This window comes from Hypomesus transpacificus, chromosome 17 (assembly GCF_021917145.1).
Source record: "Hypomesus transpacificus isolate Combined female chromosome 17, fHypTra1, whole genome shotgun sequence".
NCBI classification, from domain to species: domain Eukaryota; kingdom Metazoa; phylum Chordata; class Actinopteri; order Osmeriformes; family Osmeridae; genus Hypomesus; species Hypomesus transpacificus.
Window position 1 is genome coordinate 5,031,442 of NC_061076.1, and position 14,661 is coordinate 5,046,102.

General features: G+C 43.7%; 3 protein-coding genes across 3 annotated transcripts; 2 read left to right on the forward strand and 1 right to left on the reverse strand.

The window, feature by feature from the left end:
- The first annotated feature begins 622 nt into the window (after positions 1-622).
- On the forward strand, positions 623-3,297 carry dnase1 (deoxyribonuclease I). The gene is made up of 9 exons (XM_047038972.1): positions 623-751; positions 1,421-1,559; positions 1,675-1,763; positions 1,904-1,990; positions 2,190-2,305; positions 2,413-2,525; positions 2,713-2,867; positions 2,966-3,059; positions 3,190-3,297. Exons 1-9 carry the CDS (start codon positions 741-743, stop codon positions 3,253-3,255), a joined length of 870 nt encoding a protein of 289 aa, XP_046894928.1. The 5' UTR covers positions 623-740; the 3' UTR covers positions 3,256-3,297.
- Positions 3,298-3,330: 33 nt separating this feature from the next.
- On the reverse strand, positions 3,331-6,889 carry eci1 (enoyl-CoA delta isomerase 1). Its single transcript, XM_047038971.1, has 7 exons — positions 6,705-6,889; positions 6,091-6,216; positions 5,833-5,960; positions 5,492-5,638; positions 4,773-4,894; positions 4,364-4,542; positions 3,331-4,122 (listed from the first exon to the last, which is right to left on the reverse strand). Exons 1-7 carry the CDS (start codon positions 6,745-6,747, stop codon positions 3,956-3,958), a joined length of 912 nt encoding a protein of 303 aa, XP_046894927.1. The 5' UTR covers positions 6,748-6,889; the 3' UTR covers positions 3,331-3,955.
- Positions 6,890-7,854: 965 nt separating this feature from the next.
- On the forward strand, positions 7,855-14,038 carry nat15 (N-acetyltransferase 15 (GCN5-related, putative)). Its single transcript, XM_047038904.1, has 7 exons — positions 7,855-8,051; positions 8,744-8,859; positions 9,111-9,240; positions 10,536-10,632; positions 10,766-11,000; positions 11,641-11,805; positions 12,120-14,038. Exons 2-6 carry the CDS (start codon positions 8,750-8,752, stop codon positions 11,795-11,797), a joined length of 729 nt encoding a protein of 242 aa, XP_046894860.1. The 5' UTR covers positions 7,855-8,051; positions 8,744-8,749; the 3' UTR covers positions 11,798-11,805; positions 12,120-14,038.
- Positions 14,039-14,661: the final 623 nt, after the last annotated feature.

The window sequence follows — 14,661 nt, forward strand, 5'->3', positions numbered from 1 at the left end:
CTCCCAAATAACATGGTGCTGTAAGGGTATTTTACAGATGAGCGCAGGTAATTTAGAGAAACCAAGAAAAGGAGCAGCATGGAAAGTTTCCCACGCATGAAGGCTAAATACAGCAACAGAGGTGTGACCCAAACCTGGTTTTACCTGCTCTTATCTACTGCTGGTGCCACCTGTACGTTTCTCATGGCCCACACAAACACATAGTATTTTAGGTAGCAAATCTTTTGAACATAGGCATTCATTCTTTTGCTGTATTCTTACATTATGATCTCCTGTAAAGAGTGGTATGGACAATATTGCACATCAGACTACAAGGGATCAGCATTCAATATATATGAATAAAGCTTATGAAATAAACTCAAAATATGTGTGGGAACCTTTAAACAAAGTAATTGAATTTGCCCTGTTGTAAAGGAACAATCCAGAGCAGTTAGTTAGAAAAGTACATTTTATGCTTCATTTATTCATAAAAAATTACAACAGAAATTCAGCATCTGGCTATTGAGCAATACATTTGTGTCAATAAATATGGTTCAATTTCTGATTTTTATCAGTTGTCCCACGCCCCCTCCAGTGACCCGATTCAGAGCCATGTGTTTATATACTGCAGGACCCTAGCAGGACTGTGGTGCTAGAATCACACTGGAGTCCACTGGGGTAGGTACAGCACAGTGAGTCTCTGTATACACCTTACAAAGGACTGTCTCTTTCAACAGACTGCAACCAAGGGAGACTGAACCATGACAACCAGGTAACTATCCTCTTTTATAAGGACACAGGACCTTTCATTCCTAACTATACTGATAAATATGCCCTTAAGTATCATGAAAAACATATTGACATGGGAATCTTAGTTGTTATACTCACAGCATGTCTCAAAGTATGTCTCACAGGTGTCGGTGTCTATATACAAAGAGGCATTTTGTTGTTTGTGAGGCCTGTAAAGGTTGACTGATTCCCGTTGAAGATAATTTAAGGAGTGCTTGTCACTAGAGAGCGATAAAGCCTAGCTTAATCACAGCATTTAACCTATGGGTCCATAAACACCTCTGCTCTGTCATCACCAATTACAGCACAGGAGATCAACTCAAACCTTGAAAAATGTAATGAGAGAAACATGTAATGTTGTTTCAGTTAATGTCCTGTTGAAGTAAAAGAACATATTTGAAAAAGAAACTGTTAAAGTTGTGGAATGTCATAGAGTAATACTACACTTCCTAGCATCCTGACAAGTGTAGGATTTTGGTCCGCGCCCAATCCACAAACCAAGAGGTGATACATAAACACAGACCCAAAACCCCTCTCATGAGCACTGAGATTGAGCATTTTTAACTTGACACTTTACATTTGGCCTTTGACAGCTATTCAAGCATTAGAACCTAAAATGGTTTTACTCTGACCTATGACCTTTGACACCCAGGATGCATCTGGTGTGTGTGGCTGGGCTGTTCCTGGCCCTGCTGGCCCTGGGGGGCTCTCTGCGTCTGGGAGCCTTCAACATCAAGTCCTTTGGAGACAAAAAGGCCTCCAACACAACTCTCATGGACATCATCAGCACAGTGAGTCGCTGTCCAGATATATCCCCCAGTAATACCAGTAGACACCCAGATTTCAGCTAGGTAAACCCCTGTCCAGCAGGGAGAGCTGTAGATCACAGTTTCTGTCTTGTCGCAGATCATTCACCGCTATGACATCATCCTGATCCAGGAGGTCAGAGACACCGACCTGTCAGCCACCAACATACTGATGCAGCATGTCAACAAGTAAGATAATACACACTCCTCAACTAAACCTGACCACTTGAATTAACCACAATTCCCTTTAGGAGACTGTCTGCTGAATGGGTGACTGATGGACAGGCTACTGTATTTGTTGTTCTGTGTGTGTCTGTACTCCTTTCAAGGGGCCCGTCTCCATACAAGTATCAACACATCGTCAGTGAGCCACTGGGACGCAGCACCTACACGGAGAGATACCTCTATCTCTACAGGTACACACACGCACACACACACACACTCTACAAGGAGACTTCTACCTTTGCAGGTACACACACACACACACACAGACACACACACAGACACACACACACAAATTCTACAAGGAGACTTCTACTTCTGCAGGTACACACACACACACACACACACACAAACACAGTGCTAGAAAGCACACTGTTCTGTGTTTCCCTCCAGACAGGATTTGGTGTCTGTGGCTAAGAACTACACCTACGATGACGGGTGTGAACCATGTGGAACCGACACCTTCATAAGAGAGCCCTTCGTTGTCATGTTTTCCTCCAAATACACAGGTAAAGTATCAGAGAGGTGACCGGAGAGTAAGAAGGACAAATCGAATGGTAGTATGTTTTGGTCTACATATGTTGTTTCAATCAACCTTTCTTCTCTTTCCCTCCAGCCGTGGAGAACTTTGTCCTGATTCCCCAACACACGTCTCCAGACTTTGCCTTGCAGGAGGTGGATGCTCTGTACGACGTTGCTGCTGATGTCCGAGTCCGCTGGAACACCAATGTGAATACACACTAGCCCACCAGCTATTCGAATAAATGTCATCATGTTAGAACCTCATGTAAATACAGTATATACTGTATACATTATAAGTAATAACTCTCAATAAATCAGTACAAATTATATGGTAAACATAACGTGGATCAACAGCTGAGGACGATACTGCCTTTCCTCTCTGTCCCTGTTACAGGATATTATTCTGCTGGGAGACTTCAACGCTGGCTGCAGGTATGTCACGAGCTCGGAATGGGTGAAGATACGCCTCTTCACGGACAAGAGCTACCACTGGCTGATCACGGATGATGTAGACACCACTGTGTCAAACACCGTCTGTCCCTATGACAGGTAGAGCGAAACAAACACCTAGCACTTGTAAAACACACACATTCTATCGATTATTTAGACCTGTTTTGTTCTCTGGGGTTTCTCCTTTGGGTGAGCAGGATAGTGGCTACCACAGACATGATGAGAGGACTGGCCACAGGTTCGGCTCAGGTGTTTAACTACATGGAGGCCCTGAAGCTGAGTCACAGCCTGGTGAGACCCACACACATCCCCAGGAAACCTGACACTTGACCCTTCAATGAAAAGAATGTGCTGAGTCATGTTTGGGATTTATTCTCAAAATCTAAAACTGAAGGTCTGGTTTTCTGTCTCTGTCCCTCAGGCACTTGGGGTCAGTGACCATTACCCAGTGGAAGTAGAAATGATTGGGCCTGGGCCTGCTGTCTGAATTCAGAAACTCTAAAGCAGCAATAAAAATGGTCTAAACCAACAATTTGGCTTTGTGTGACCTTTGCAGACAATATTCTGAAGCAATTTTTGTTTATTTTCAACCCCAAAGTACATATACACAATGATGACAAAAAAATTAACAACATAACCTTCAAGATGAAGGTCAGGATGTGATGACAGTAACATTTTTACCGCTCAACAATTTTAGAGCGCTGTGTTTTAACAGAAAAAGCTACAAAGTTGTGATGGGAGGAAACAAACTGACATACAACGGGAAGAAGAACAACCGAATGGCCAAATGGAAAGCCATAACCAAGTCACAAACTTGCCATTGGTTATATGCAATCCAGAATATCATCCTCATTGGGTTGATTAAGAGCACTTATATCCCTCATTGTTAATGGCTTGTAGAAAGAGAGGGGGGGGGGGGGGTCTAAATAGTCTAAGGTAGCATGACAGACGCAGTGAGCGGTGGAAGGATGAGGACAGGAGGCTAGTCGCCAAAACTACCAAGATGCTCCCTGGTTTACTTTCACAGTTTTGTCGTGGGTACCAGAAGGTTAGGAACACTATTGTTATACAAGTTAGCAAAGTGCGTATCTGATCAAATGCATTCTTTCTTCACCGTCTGTCCCAAACAAAAAATAAGGGGAAAGAGAGAGCATTGGATCGATTGCGTGTGACCGTGTGTGTGTGTCTTAGGCCTTTCTCTTCTTCAGCATCTCCAGGTACATGCGTAGAGACCTCTGGATGGAGTCCTTGGTGATGAAACTGACAAAGTTGTGAGTGTCAGCCTCCCTGTTGGCCAGCAGCTTGTCGATGGTCTGTTTCCTCATCATAGACTTGGTGATCTGTCTGGCGTGATCTGGGAGGAGAGGAGACAGGGGCATCAGGAACTGGGGAATACCTTAAAAACCTCCATCAAATAAGCTTGACATTGAAAGATAACGTCTTAAACATGGTCTGAGGGGACATGAATACTGAGGTCAGGTTTATAGGGGCTTGACACCGTTTCAAATCCATGGCATTTGTAATGATGTGCGAGCAGTGGTGCTTTGGGAGAACAGTGTACAGTGTGAGCAGAGAGGTGTCACAGTGTATCTGACCTGGGATGGCCAACCACTTGGTCATGGTTTCTGTGGCTGTGGTCAGGACCTGCTCCTCAGGGACCAGCTGGTCGACCAGGCCGATCTTCAGGGCCTCAGGAGAGGTGTATAGCAGGCCCAGTTCCAGGGCCATCTCTGTGGTCCGGTGGCCCACTGTGTTCACCATGGTGTCCTTAAACCTGGACGGCAAACGTGAGCACAGCATGGACATAACCCACACGACATGAAGTCCTGAGCCTAACCACTCGTCACTGGGAACAACGACATGTTATATTGCTGAACTTGCAGGCAACCCAAACACAAACTGTAATCAGGTTATATGGAATTTGGACCAAATGGGGGGAACAAAAAGTATAGATATTTATGTAAGAAAGCCTTAAGTTTAGCTTGAGCTTAGGCTAGCTCTTACCAGAAGGGAGCTACGATGCCCAGTTTGGTCTCGTTGAGCCCGATGGAATAACGAGGGTTATCAGCCATGATCCTGTAGTCACATGCAATGGACATGAGACAGCCACCAGCAGGACTGGAGCCCTAAAGACAGAGGGAGGGATGGGGAGAGAAGGAAGGAGAAAAGGTGAGGAGGGATGGAGAGAAGGAAGGAGAGAAAGTGAGGAGGGATGGAGAGAAGGAAGGAGAGAAAGTGAGGAGGGAGGGAGAGAAGGAAGGAGAGAAAGTGAGTAGGGAGGGAGAGAAGGGAGGGCAGGAGTGCAGGAGAGAGAGAGAATGAAGGAGGGAGAGAAGAGATGGAGGGAGGGAGGCAAAGAAGAATGGAGGGAGGGAAAAATGGAGCGAGAAAGGGCAGGAAAGAAAAGAGGGAGAGAGGAAGGAGGAGAAGGGAGGGTATGCTTACCATTGTCACACCTGCATGTTCCTCGAGAGGTTTAGTATTGAATTTGCTGGGATCATTGATTTACATTTTAGTCATTTAGCAGTCCATTGTGTTTTAGAATAGTATATTTGTCCATAGTAAGTGAAGGGACTGAGTCAATGTGCTAGCTAGATCATACACAAAAAAAATGTTGTGTACATGTCTTCTAAGTAAGATTAGACAATAGTAAAGCCAATACAACATTTTAAATGTAATCTTTTGTAAAGATTGTATTTCGTAAGATCGGAATTCTGACTCACGTTAATGGCTGCTATGGTGACCATGTTGGATGCATAGACCTTTAACCACATCTCCTGCACAGCTTTCCAGAACTGTCCACAGTGTTCTGGACTCTTCCCATACATATCCATGATGTCCAGACCGGCAGAGAACACCTTTGGAAGGGTCTGAAAGACACACACAACTCTTTCAAGCATTTTGAAACACAGCATGTGTACACTATGTAATGTAATAGAGTTTAATTGGTTAAACTCACTCATAAATAACATTTTGCAGTGCTGTATTTGGCATTGGTATTTGTGTATGTGTGTTTGTGTGAGAGAGAGAAATAAAGTGATAGAATGTGTCTGTCTGTACTGACTGAAGTAATGATAAGGCCTCTACAGCTCTTGTCCATTTCTAGCTTTTCCAAACTGATGGCAAACTCTGTGAGGAAGTCCAGACTCAGACTGTTCACCGGAGGACTCTGCATCCACATCACTGCTACACCTGTAGAGAGAAGGACAGAGGTAGGGATAAATGGAAAGTAAGAAGCCAAAGGAGCATAAAGAGAGACTGAGATGTTCATATTAATGTTGACGTGGATATGCTATTCTGTGTTTCTTAAGCAGGTTCTTACCAGTGCTTGCATCCAGGTCAACTTTAATCTTGGCAGAGCTGGAATTGTTCCTCTGTTGGACGGCTGCATATGGAGAGGCACATATTCTCCCATGTCTACAGTGAAGAGACAGCTGGGACAACAAACCTGCCAAAGAAGGAAAGTTCTATTAGTCACTGGTGTTCACGATAAACGTATGCTAATTTCAATTCACTATGAGTGGTTAATGTTTAGTCTTTGTCAGATATTTCAAAATAGGTAGTGTTTAGTGTGTGTGTCATATAGAGCCTAGCCTATCCTACAGAGTATGGGTAGGTCATGCTGCCAAGTTTACCCTTTTTAGTTCTACAATCCACATCACTAGCTAGATGCAAAAAATGCCACAAGCTAGGCTAGCCAGCTAGTTACTTAGGTCAGTACAAGTAGAACTATCTCCGATAATATTACAGTAGCTGACAAGCACAGAGGTTTACTACAACGCGCTCGACCTTTGTTCCAGTTTCTGAAAGTATGGGCAACAATCGACTGGGGAGGGCACTGGAGGCTAGCAAAACATTAGCATCAATTTATGTTTGTTTTTGTTTTTAAAATCGATCCAGCTCCCACAATTTCTGTAACCAGAAAGACCAACCTACCTGAACAGCCATACTTGAATGAATTTCTCAATGCATTTGCCATGTTGACCAGTTCAGACAAGGGCTACTTTAGTTCTATAACTCCTTGAACGACTGCGGCCCACCGTAGCTTCCGCAATGGGGGGAGGCGATAAACTATGAAGGCGGAGAGTTAGGTTCCGTGCACAAGATTGGATATGATCTGTGTAGTCAAAGTCAATAAAAACCCTATTTATCTAATCCAATTTGCGATTCTGAAAATATTGTAAATAATACAACAGTTGTCTTGATTTGTTAGGTTCTTAATCTTGTGTCTTATTTATTAAGTCATTCATCAAGCGTAAACATGCCCAGGTGTTCTGGAATATAAATTAAGTATTAACATAAAACGTGACATTGGGGTGCCTGTTCACTGTGGGTTTGAAGTCAGGCCCGGAGGTGGACTACCGGTGTCGTGCCAGTGTTCTGGAGAATTCAGTTCCCCTGTTCCCCCTTCCTTTCGCGTGCGCGAAATCATGACGTTTTTTCTTGTTGCTTGGTTGAGCGGGTGGGAACCACTTTTCTCGGGCCTCCAGGGAAATCTGTTCCCCTTGTGTGCTTCTTAAGACTGATGTATGAAACTTGTTATACATAATGATCACATTAACATACATCACCAGCATCACTGTATTGATCAATTCAAATTGGGATACCTTAGTTCTGTAAATAACAGTAGTGCTACTGCTGTAGACTATACTAAACGGATTAGCAGCTGTTACAGACTCGAGACTGACTAACGACTGAGCAATACAATTTACTATACTATACTTTAAAGCCTGTATTTGAGTGCAAATTAACTAACCAACATCAAGAAATGTACCTTATGCTCATGGAAAGTAGGCAGAGTACACTATAAGCTAACACGCGCATATAAATCACATTCTACTCAACCAAACAAGAGAAAACGTGAATGTTCCAGGTGAGGGCGCCGTGCAACTTAGACATATCAAATGTCTGTACTTTTCTTTGGGTATTCACAAATAATGTGTATTGTATTACACTACGTCATATTAATAAGTCTAAAAAGAGAATCAAGACAACGATTAAATTAGTTGTTCGTTGAAAAGAAAGAGTCATCAACTCAAACTTGAATTGTACTCCCCATAATGGGCTGTCTTCCGGTATGTGACGCTCCACTAGCGGAAGCAGACGACTGCTGTCAGCTATCCACTGTAAATTATATTGGATATCTAAATGAGGATCTGTGGGCTTGTACATAGGGAACAAACAAATATTCATCATGGTGTTTCAGCATTAGTGTGTCTTTCAGACGATACCCGAAGGAATATCCATTCCGTGACGTTCCTTTTGCCCAGGTGCTGAAATAAGGTATGTTACAGTAGTCTAGATAACTAGCTAGGCTAGCTAGTGCTATATCGTTAGCAATCTAGCCGGACTGTCAGAGCTAGATAGCCTAGCTACGATAGTTAGTAACATATTTAACTTTCTAACGTTAACTCACAGCCACACAGTGTTTTTCTCCTTTTTTATATATTTTTCATTTTAATGTCATCTTCTGCGATATTTTGTGGAGTTAGTTAGGTCATCATTTACTGTACTAGTACTGTAGTATGTATAGTATTAGTTCACAGTAATGTTAAAAATTAGCTAGCTGCCTGACAAGCTCAGATTAACTTCCAGCACTAGTTGGTGTCAGAAGCTATGTAGTAGTAGTCTAACGGAGCAAGCCTACTGTCTAGTTATAACCCATAATTATTATGACCTCAAATAGCAAACTGACACTTCAATGAATGGACATACATTGAAATGAAAACAAATGTAGTGGTTGTGTTATAATACTTATGCAAGTTATTGGTTATTACATAATTTACCTATGCCATGTGATATCAGGCAAATTACTTCCTGCTACTTACTAGCAGGAAGTATTTTGCTGGCTACGCTGCCTGCTTCTATTATGGCATCATCTGTTAAACCCTCTGTCAGATGTTGATGGAAATATAGAGCGTATATGTATTTAGACTACCTGCTACTTTCTCCCTCCTCCTATTGGTCGGTGTCAGGTGTGAATGACCGACGTAGTGCCCCCCACTGCGCTCAGCAAAGTCCAGCTCCGCCTCCTTTGCCACGATGACATAGACAGTGTCAAGCTGCTCTGCGGCGATTGGTTTCCCATTGAGTAAGTGCTGCACCACATAGCTACTCAAACATAAGCATGTTACTTTAATGGTTCTATGGTTGAAATCTTGTGAGGCTGGTATGCCAGAAGATTATCTTTCTCTACAAGTGAGAGAACTGGGTTGTGAAAGCAGCCAGCCAGTCAGCCTTCATCAGACTAGGGCGTGCGTCATCAGGACATGAAGAGGAGGAAAAGAGAGGGAGCCACTGGTTTACTGAGACTCACCTACCATCTTGACCTTTGACCTCCAGGTACCCAGACTCATGGTATCACGATATCACCTCCAACAAGAAGTTTTTCTCCCTGGCCGCCACCTTCAAAGACGGCATTGTGGGAATGATCGTGGCTGAAATCAAGGGGCGGACAAAAGTACACAAAGAGGTTCGATTTACTGTTCTGTGTTATACATTTTGTTATTGAAGGTGTCATTATTAAAGCTATTGGTTGAATTCCAGGGTTTCCCATAACTAGAAATGCATTGCACCATTTAGGTGTATTTTCAGCCATCAGTGGGAAGTGCTGATTCTTTGTGCTATGTACATAGAGTGCACTATGTGTGTGTGTGAGAATAAACTTATGTTGTATTAGTGTGGTATTAGGTTCATTTGTCTAGGTTCATACTTTCGTTTTTACTGTGCAGTCTATTCCCAATGCCATGTTGTCAATTCTTAAATGGAACACTGCCATTCCAGATGCTGTTTTTAGGATCCAAATTAGACAGGAGCTCCAGATGTCCTTGGCTGGTTTAGTTTCCATAATGGGAGGTGAAGAGAGGGGGAAGAACTGGAGAGGAATGGGGAGACGGTATAAAGGAGTCATGATAGGAGAGAGAGGAGAGGAGTAGAGGACTGCTGGGTGGGAGAAAGTGCTGTGCAGAACAGGGGGGTGGGGGCAGGATGAGAGGAGTGGACTGAACCTGATTTAAGGGAATAGACAGTGTGGGGAAGTATGGCAAAGACCCCCCCCCCCCCATAATAAAAAAAAAAAGAGATAGTCAAGAAAGAAAGAGTTGAGAAAGCTAGATGAGTCGTGAGGCTGTCCATGTCTATCATCAGCCCCCTCGTTGTTATGAAATGTTACACCCCGGAGTGTGTGCTGATGCTGCTGTGTGTTGGGCTACGAATGCCACTGTAATGTAGTTGTATTGAATAGCCATATTTACTTTATGGAAACCAATCTGTGTGTCGAGTAGGGGGGTTGTTCCTGGAAACCTCTCCCTGAGGCTGGTCCAGTGGAGCATGAACATTACAACTTTAAAGCTCACATTAACAGTCTCTCCGGATCCCTAAGTGCCATAATGGAAGGGTTAAGTGCTCGCGTTTTGGGAGACTGCACAGGTTATGTGTTCATCATTAAGTTGAATAGGCTCTTGGAGACACCGTTTAATGTAGGGACAAAATGTCAAATCAATTATACGGCTATAGGTACTGGTCGGTATTAGAGTACGAAGATAACTATACTAATGTGAAGGTTGGCTTAATGCGAGTATGATTGTCGGCGTCATCCTATCGTCCATATGCTCATTATTTTCTTTTTGACATGTTGTGGAAATCAAGCATTTTTAAGGTCATTCACACTTTAAACAAAGACTCTCATTCCACAGTGAAAATTACAGGATTTATTACCTAATTTCCTTGTGGAATGGAAGTGTTATTACCATAGTAACTCTGTCTTAGGATGGAGACATCCTGGCCTCCAGTTTCCCTGTAGACACTCAGGTCGCCTACATTCTCAGTCTGGGAGTGGTCAAGGAATTCAGAAAACATGGGATAGGTATGGAAAAACTCTCTCACACATAAACACACTGTTCATCAATATAGTCTCATCTTTTATATATACTTGACTCAGTACACCTCTCTCTCTTTATCCCTTCCCCTTCCTCTCTCATCCCCTCTCTGCTCCCCAGGCTCTCTACTGCTGGACAGTTTGAAGGAGCACATTTCCACCATGGCTCAGGATCACTGTAAGGCCATCTACTTACATGTGCTGACCACCAACAACACTGCCATCCATTTCTATGAGAACAGGGACTTTCGGCAACACCACTACCTACCCTACTACTACTCCATACGCGGCGTGCTCAAAGATGGATTCACATATGTGCTCTATATAAATGGAGGACATCCGCCCTGGACTATATTATATCCTTTTCGTCTGTGTGTGTGTTGTTGCAACCACTGAGTCAGTCCGGGGTATTCCACTCTTAATTGAGCAAACAAAACACAGACCACAGGTGACGGTAAGCCCTATCAGGTGTTTATTACAGTCAAAAGTAGTCCAACCGCTTCCTCCTTTGGAGGGAACGGTTTGGCTCCGCCCAGCAGCTCCACAGTTTTACAGGGTCTGACGGCAAACAGAAAAACAGATGTTAGGTTCCTCAAAGTTTAGTTGCCGAGGGCCGGCTGTCACCCACTGTCGTTTCCCACGACCAGGGATGTCGACCTCCCCCAATGCTGTGAGCTGGCTGGCTTTTAAAGGGTAAGCTGTGCCAATTAAGCAGCAAGCGGCTGGTGTGCTCCTCTCCCGCAGTCCGGGCAGGGGAACAGGTATTACCAGGCCCGGAGAAGTTAATACCAGGCCCGGATCAGGGTATGCCTGGGGCAGGGTCCGTGGGTCTGCCCTGGGTTGGGACACAGGGGTTGCCACAGTGTGTACAACGTGTATACCGTGATGTTTGCATGATCCGTGTTCAAAGTAAATGTGGCCAATCTTCTCGATTGGCTCGACCCAGTGTACTGACTGTCCGCTATGTCAGCTGTGTGGTCCTTGACTCTGTCCCACTGACTACATCCAGCACATTGGTTCAGCCCTGGCCAGCCTGAGCCCTTGCTCTATTCCCCAGAGGCTGTACCGCCAGGCCCAGTCCCTGCTGCGCAGTTTGCTGCCCTGGTCCAACATCGCCTCCAAGACCGGCATACAGTACAGCAGAACCATGTGACACACCTGGTGAGAGTGGATGCGTGTGGGAGTATAGGTGTGTGTGCTGGTGTTTGTGTGTGCTGGTCAGGGTGTGTCTGGAATGTGAGCCCACGCACTTGTGCGTGCTTTTGGTTGATCTAATCCCGTTTACCTTGAGGATTATTTTACTTACTGTTTAGAGGGATTTGTTTGACTGTACTCTGTAGGAGGTGTGTGTGTGTGTGTGTGTGTGTGTGTGTGTGTGCGTGCGAGCGAGCGAGCGCATTTGTGTGGCTCAGTCTGTCTTGCTTGGTTAGTCTATTATTAAGGAGGTGTCTAACTCTCTCCTCCTTCTGTTTCAGGCATGCAGTGCAGTATGATGTTTCCCACCAGTCTTCCCCTGTGCACACAGGACCACCATCACACACTCCCATCCCTGCAAAGACTAAGGGTTCAAACCCTGCCTCTCTTCCTACCCAGTTCAACCACCAACTATGTATTATAGCTGTACATTTCATATATAATCTTAATATAAATCCACACATATATATATATGTGTAAAAGCTGTCAGTAGTTGGCCCCTTTGCCCTTCTGTGTAGACTAAAATGTCTACCAGGGTTTAAGTCAATTCCATTCCCACTCACTAAGCTAAAATTGGAAAGAGCTGTTTGTCAAAAGTCTAATTATAAAAATCTAAGTTAAATGGGAAGCTTATGTTTATTCCAGTTTTTGCTCTGAGAGGAAATGGAATTGACCCCAACCCTGCAGTCTATTTCATGTCTGTAATTTTGCTGCTAATGTAGAGAACCAGGGTTTGGTTTGTCCAGATTTTTAATATAGTTGAGATTAGATTTTTATGTATGCCTGTTTATAATAGAATTTCAAAAAGATAAGTTTATAATGGTAGGTGAAGTCCCATTACTAGATGAATGCCCTGTGTGTATGTGCGTGCATGCATGTTTGTGAGTGAGTGTGTGTGTGTGTGCTTGTGAGTGTGTGTGTGTTATAAAGATTGTGAGTGTGTATGCACGTGAAAAGTATGACTGTTTTTTAAAGGTGTCTCCAAACACTGGTCTGTGGTCAACCTGGTCTCCAGTCTAATTGTGGGGCAGGTTAAAGTCTAAGGGGATAGGCTGCTCCTGGATCTGTGTTCTGTGGCAGCTTTCACCCCTTTCATCCTCAACCATCTGCCCCGTGAGATTGTTTTATAATGCAACCTACAGCCTTGGTTCTGATACATGCCATTATTGTTTCTACAATTCACAGCTCTGTGGAGTAAATGTAATGTTTCTGAAGGGAATTGGGAAGTGTTCTTGGAATAGTGAATGTAAAATTGAACCAGTAAGGTAAATGCCCGAAGGTCTCTTAGTCCGTCTCCCTTGTCAGTCCATACTGTCTATTCTGTGCCTGTTTGTGAAGATTTGCAGGGTGTTTTTTCCCAGACCCAGCACCTACACACCTGATCCAAATGTTTATATTGGTACATTTGATTGGTTAAGCGACGAAAATAATCAAGGGCTTAATGATTGTGAATAGGAAGGCCCACAATCAGGTTTGGCAGGTCTGTGTCAGCGTAACAATTTTAATATCCTCCATGTTATCAGAATCCCAACTGAAGAAGACTAAATAACTGACAGTTCAAAAGGTGATCATGGATTGGGGGCGAAGTCTGCAATGAGTGTGGCCTAGAAAACACCCCAATTTAACTACAGCCAAATATGGGCCAACTACTGTGCAATAGCTGTCATTTAAATGTGTAATTTGAGAGGTACACATTGTGTTCACTTGGATGTAGGTAATGAACATGAAAATACTATGTAATTTTCTCAGTTATTGGTCATGACATGAGGGGATTTTAAAGTAAGGTTTGTGATTTTACCTTTTCAACTGTTTCTTTTACCTGATTTGTTGTTTTTTTATAACTGCCGTCTTTAAGTGTAAGTAAGACGAGGATAGGACACTGCATGAAACACTGGTATTTCAGCCCTGTGAAAGCCTGCCACCTTCACTAAATCCCAACAGTTACAGTCTGTGAAGTCCGCGTTTGCCTGTGCCATAAATTGTCAAGAACGGACCATTGGAGGGGGCGGAGGTGTGAATCTAACTAGAAAGGCCGGAGTCTGTGTGTCTGTCTGTGACTTGATTATCTCGAGAACCGGGCATCTTACAAAATTGAATCCCGCCAGGTGTATTGCCCTGGACCCAAGGACGAGCAGTGTCGACCTTGAAGTTGTTTGAATGAGCAGTTTGTGACAAATAAATATAACCATGTTTGCCTCCATGTTGAACTCCACTAAGCGATGGAGCCATGAATCTTGTGAGAAACACAGAAATGCATTCACTGCCAACTGACACTATAGCACCGATGGGCACACTCTTTGGACTTTAGTTAGCATCTGAAAAGCAGTGAAACCGCCTAGATATAACTTGCCTCATCGGATGAAATCACAGACTTCACAGAAAAATCACAATGTCCGGTTGGATGTAGCCTACCGGTGTGTTGTACCACTATCGGTGACATCTCGAAAGGTGTGACCAGGGGTCGCTGTTCTAATGGCTTGAAGTACCTGTGTGCTGTCTCAGTAGGGCCCATAGCCACGCAGAGACCCCAATGTCTCCCCAAAGCCAGATGAGTCCCACAAAGGCCTGAACCACTTAATTTACGTCACTTTTATTGTTTGGAGAGGCTGCAGGGGTTCAAATCGTTGGCTGTAGGAATGGGACAGCTCTTTAAGACACATTATATTCAATTTCTACGGGAATTCATACTTTTTTCTCAAAGGTCACATTAGGAGTGTGTAGACAGAATAGGCTAAATCAATTCATTTGTGTTCTCACTCCACCCTGAAAAGATTGAAATGTAAACCGCTGTGTTTGTTGTTTGCTGTAGTCAGTAAAATCAAC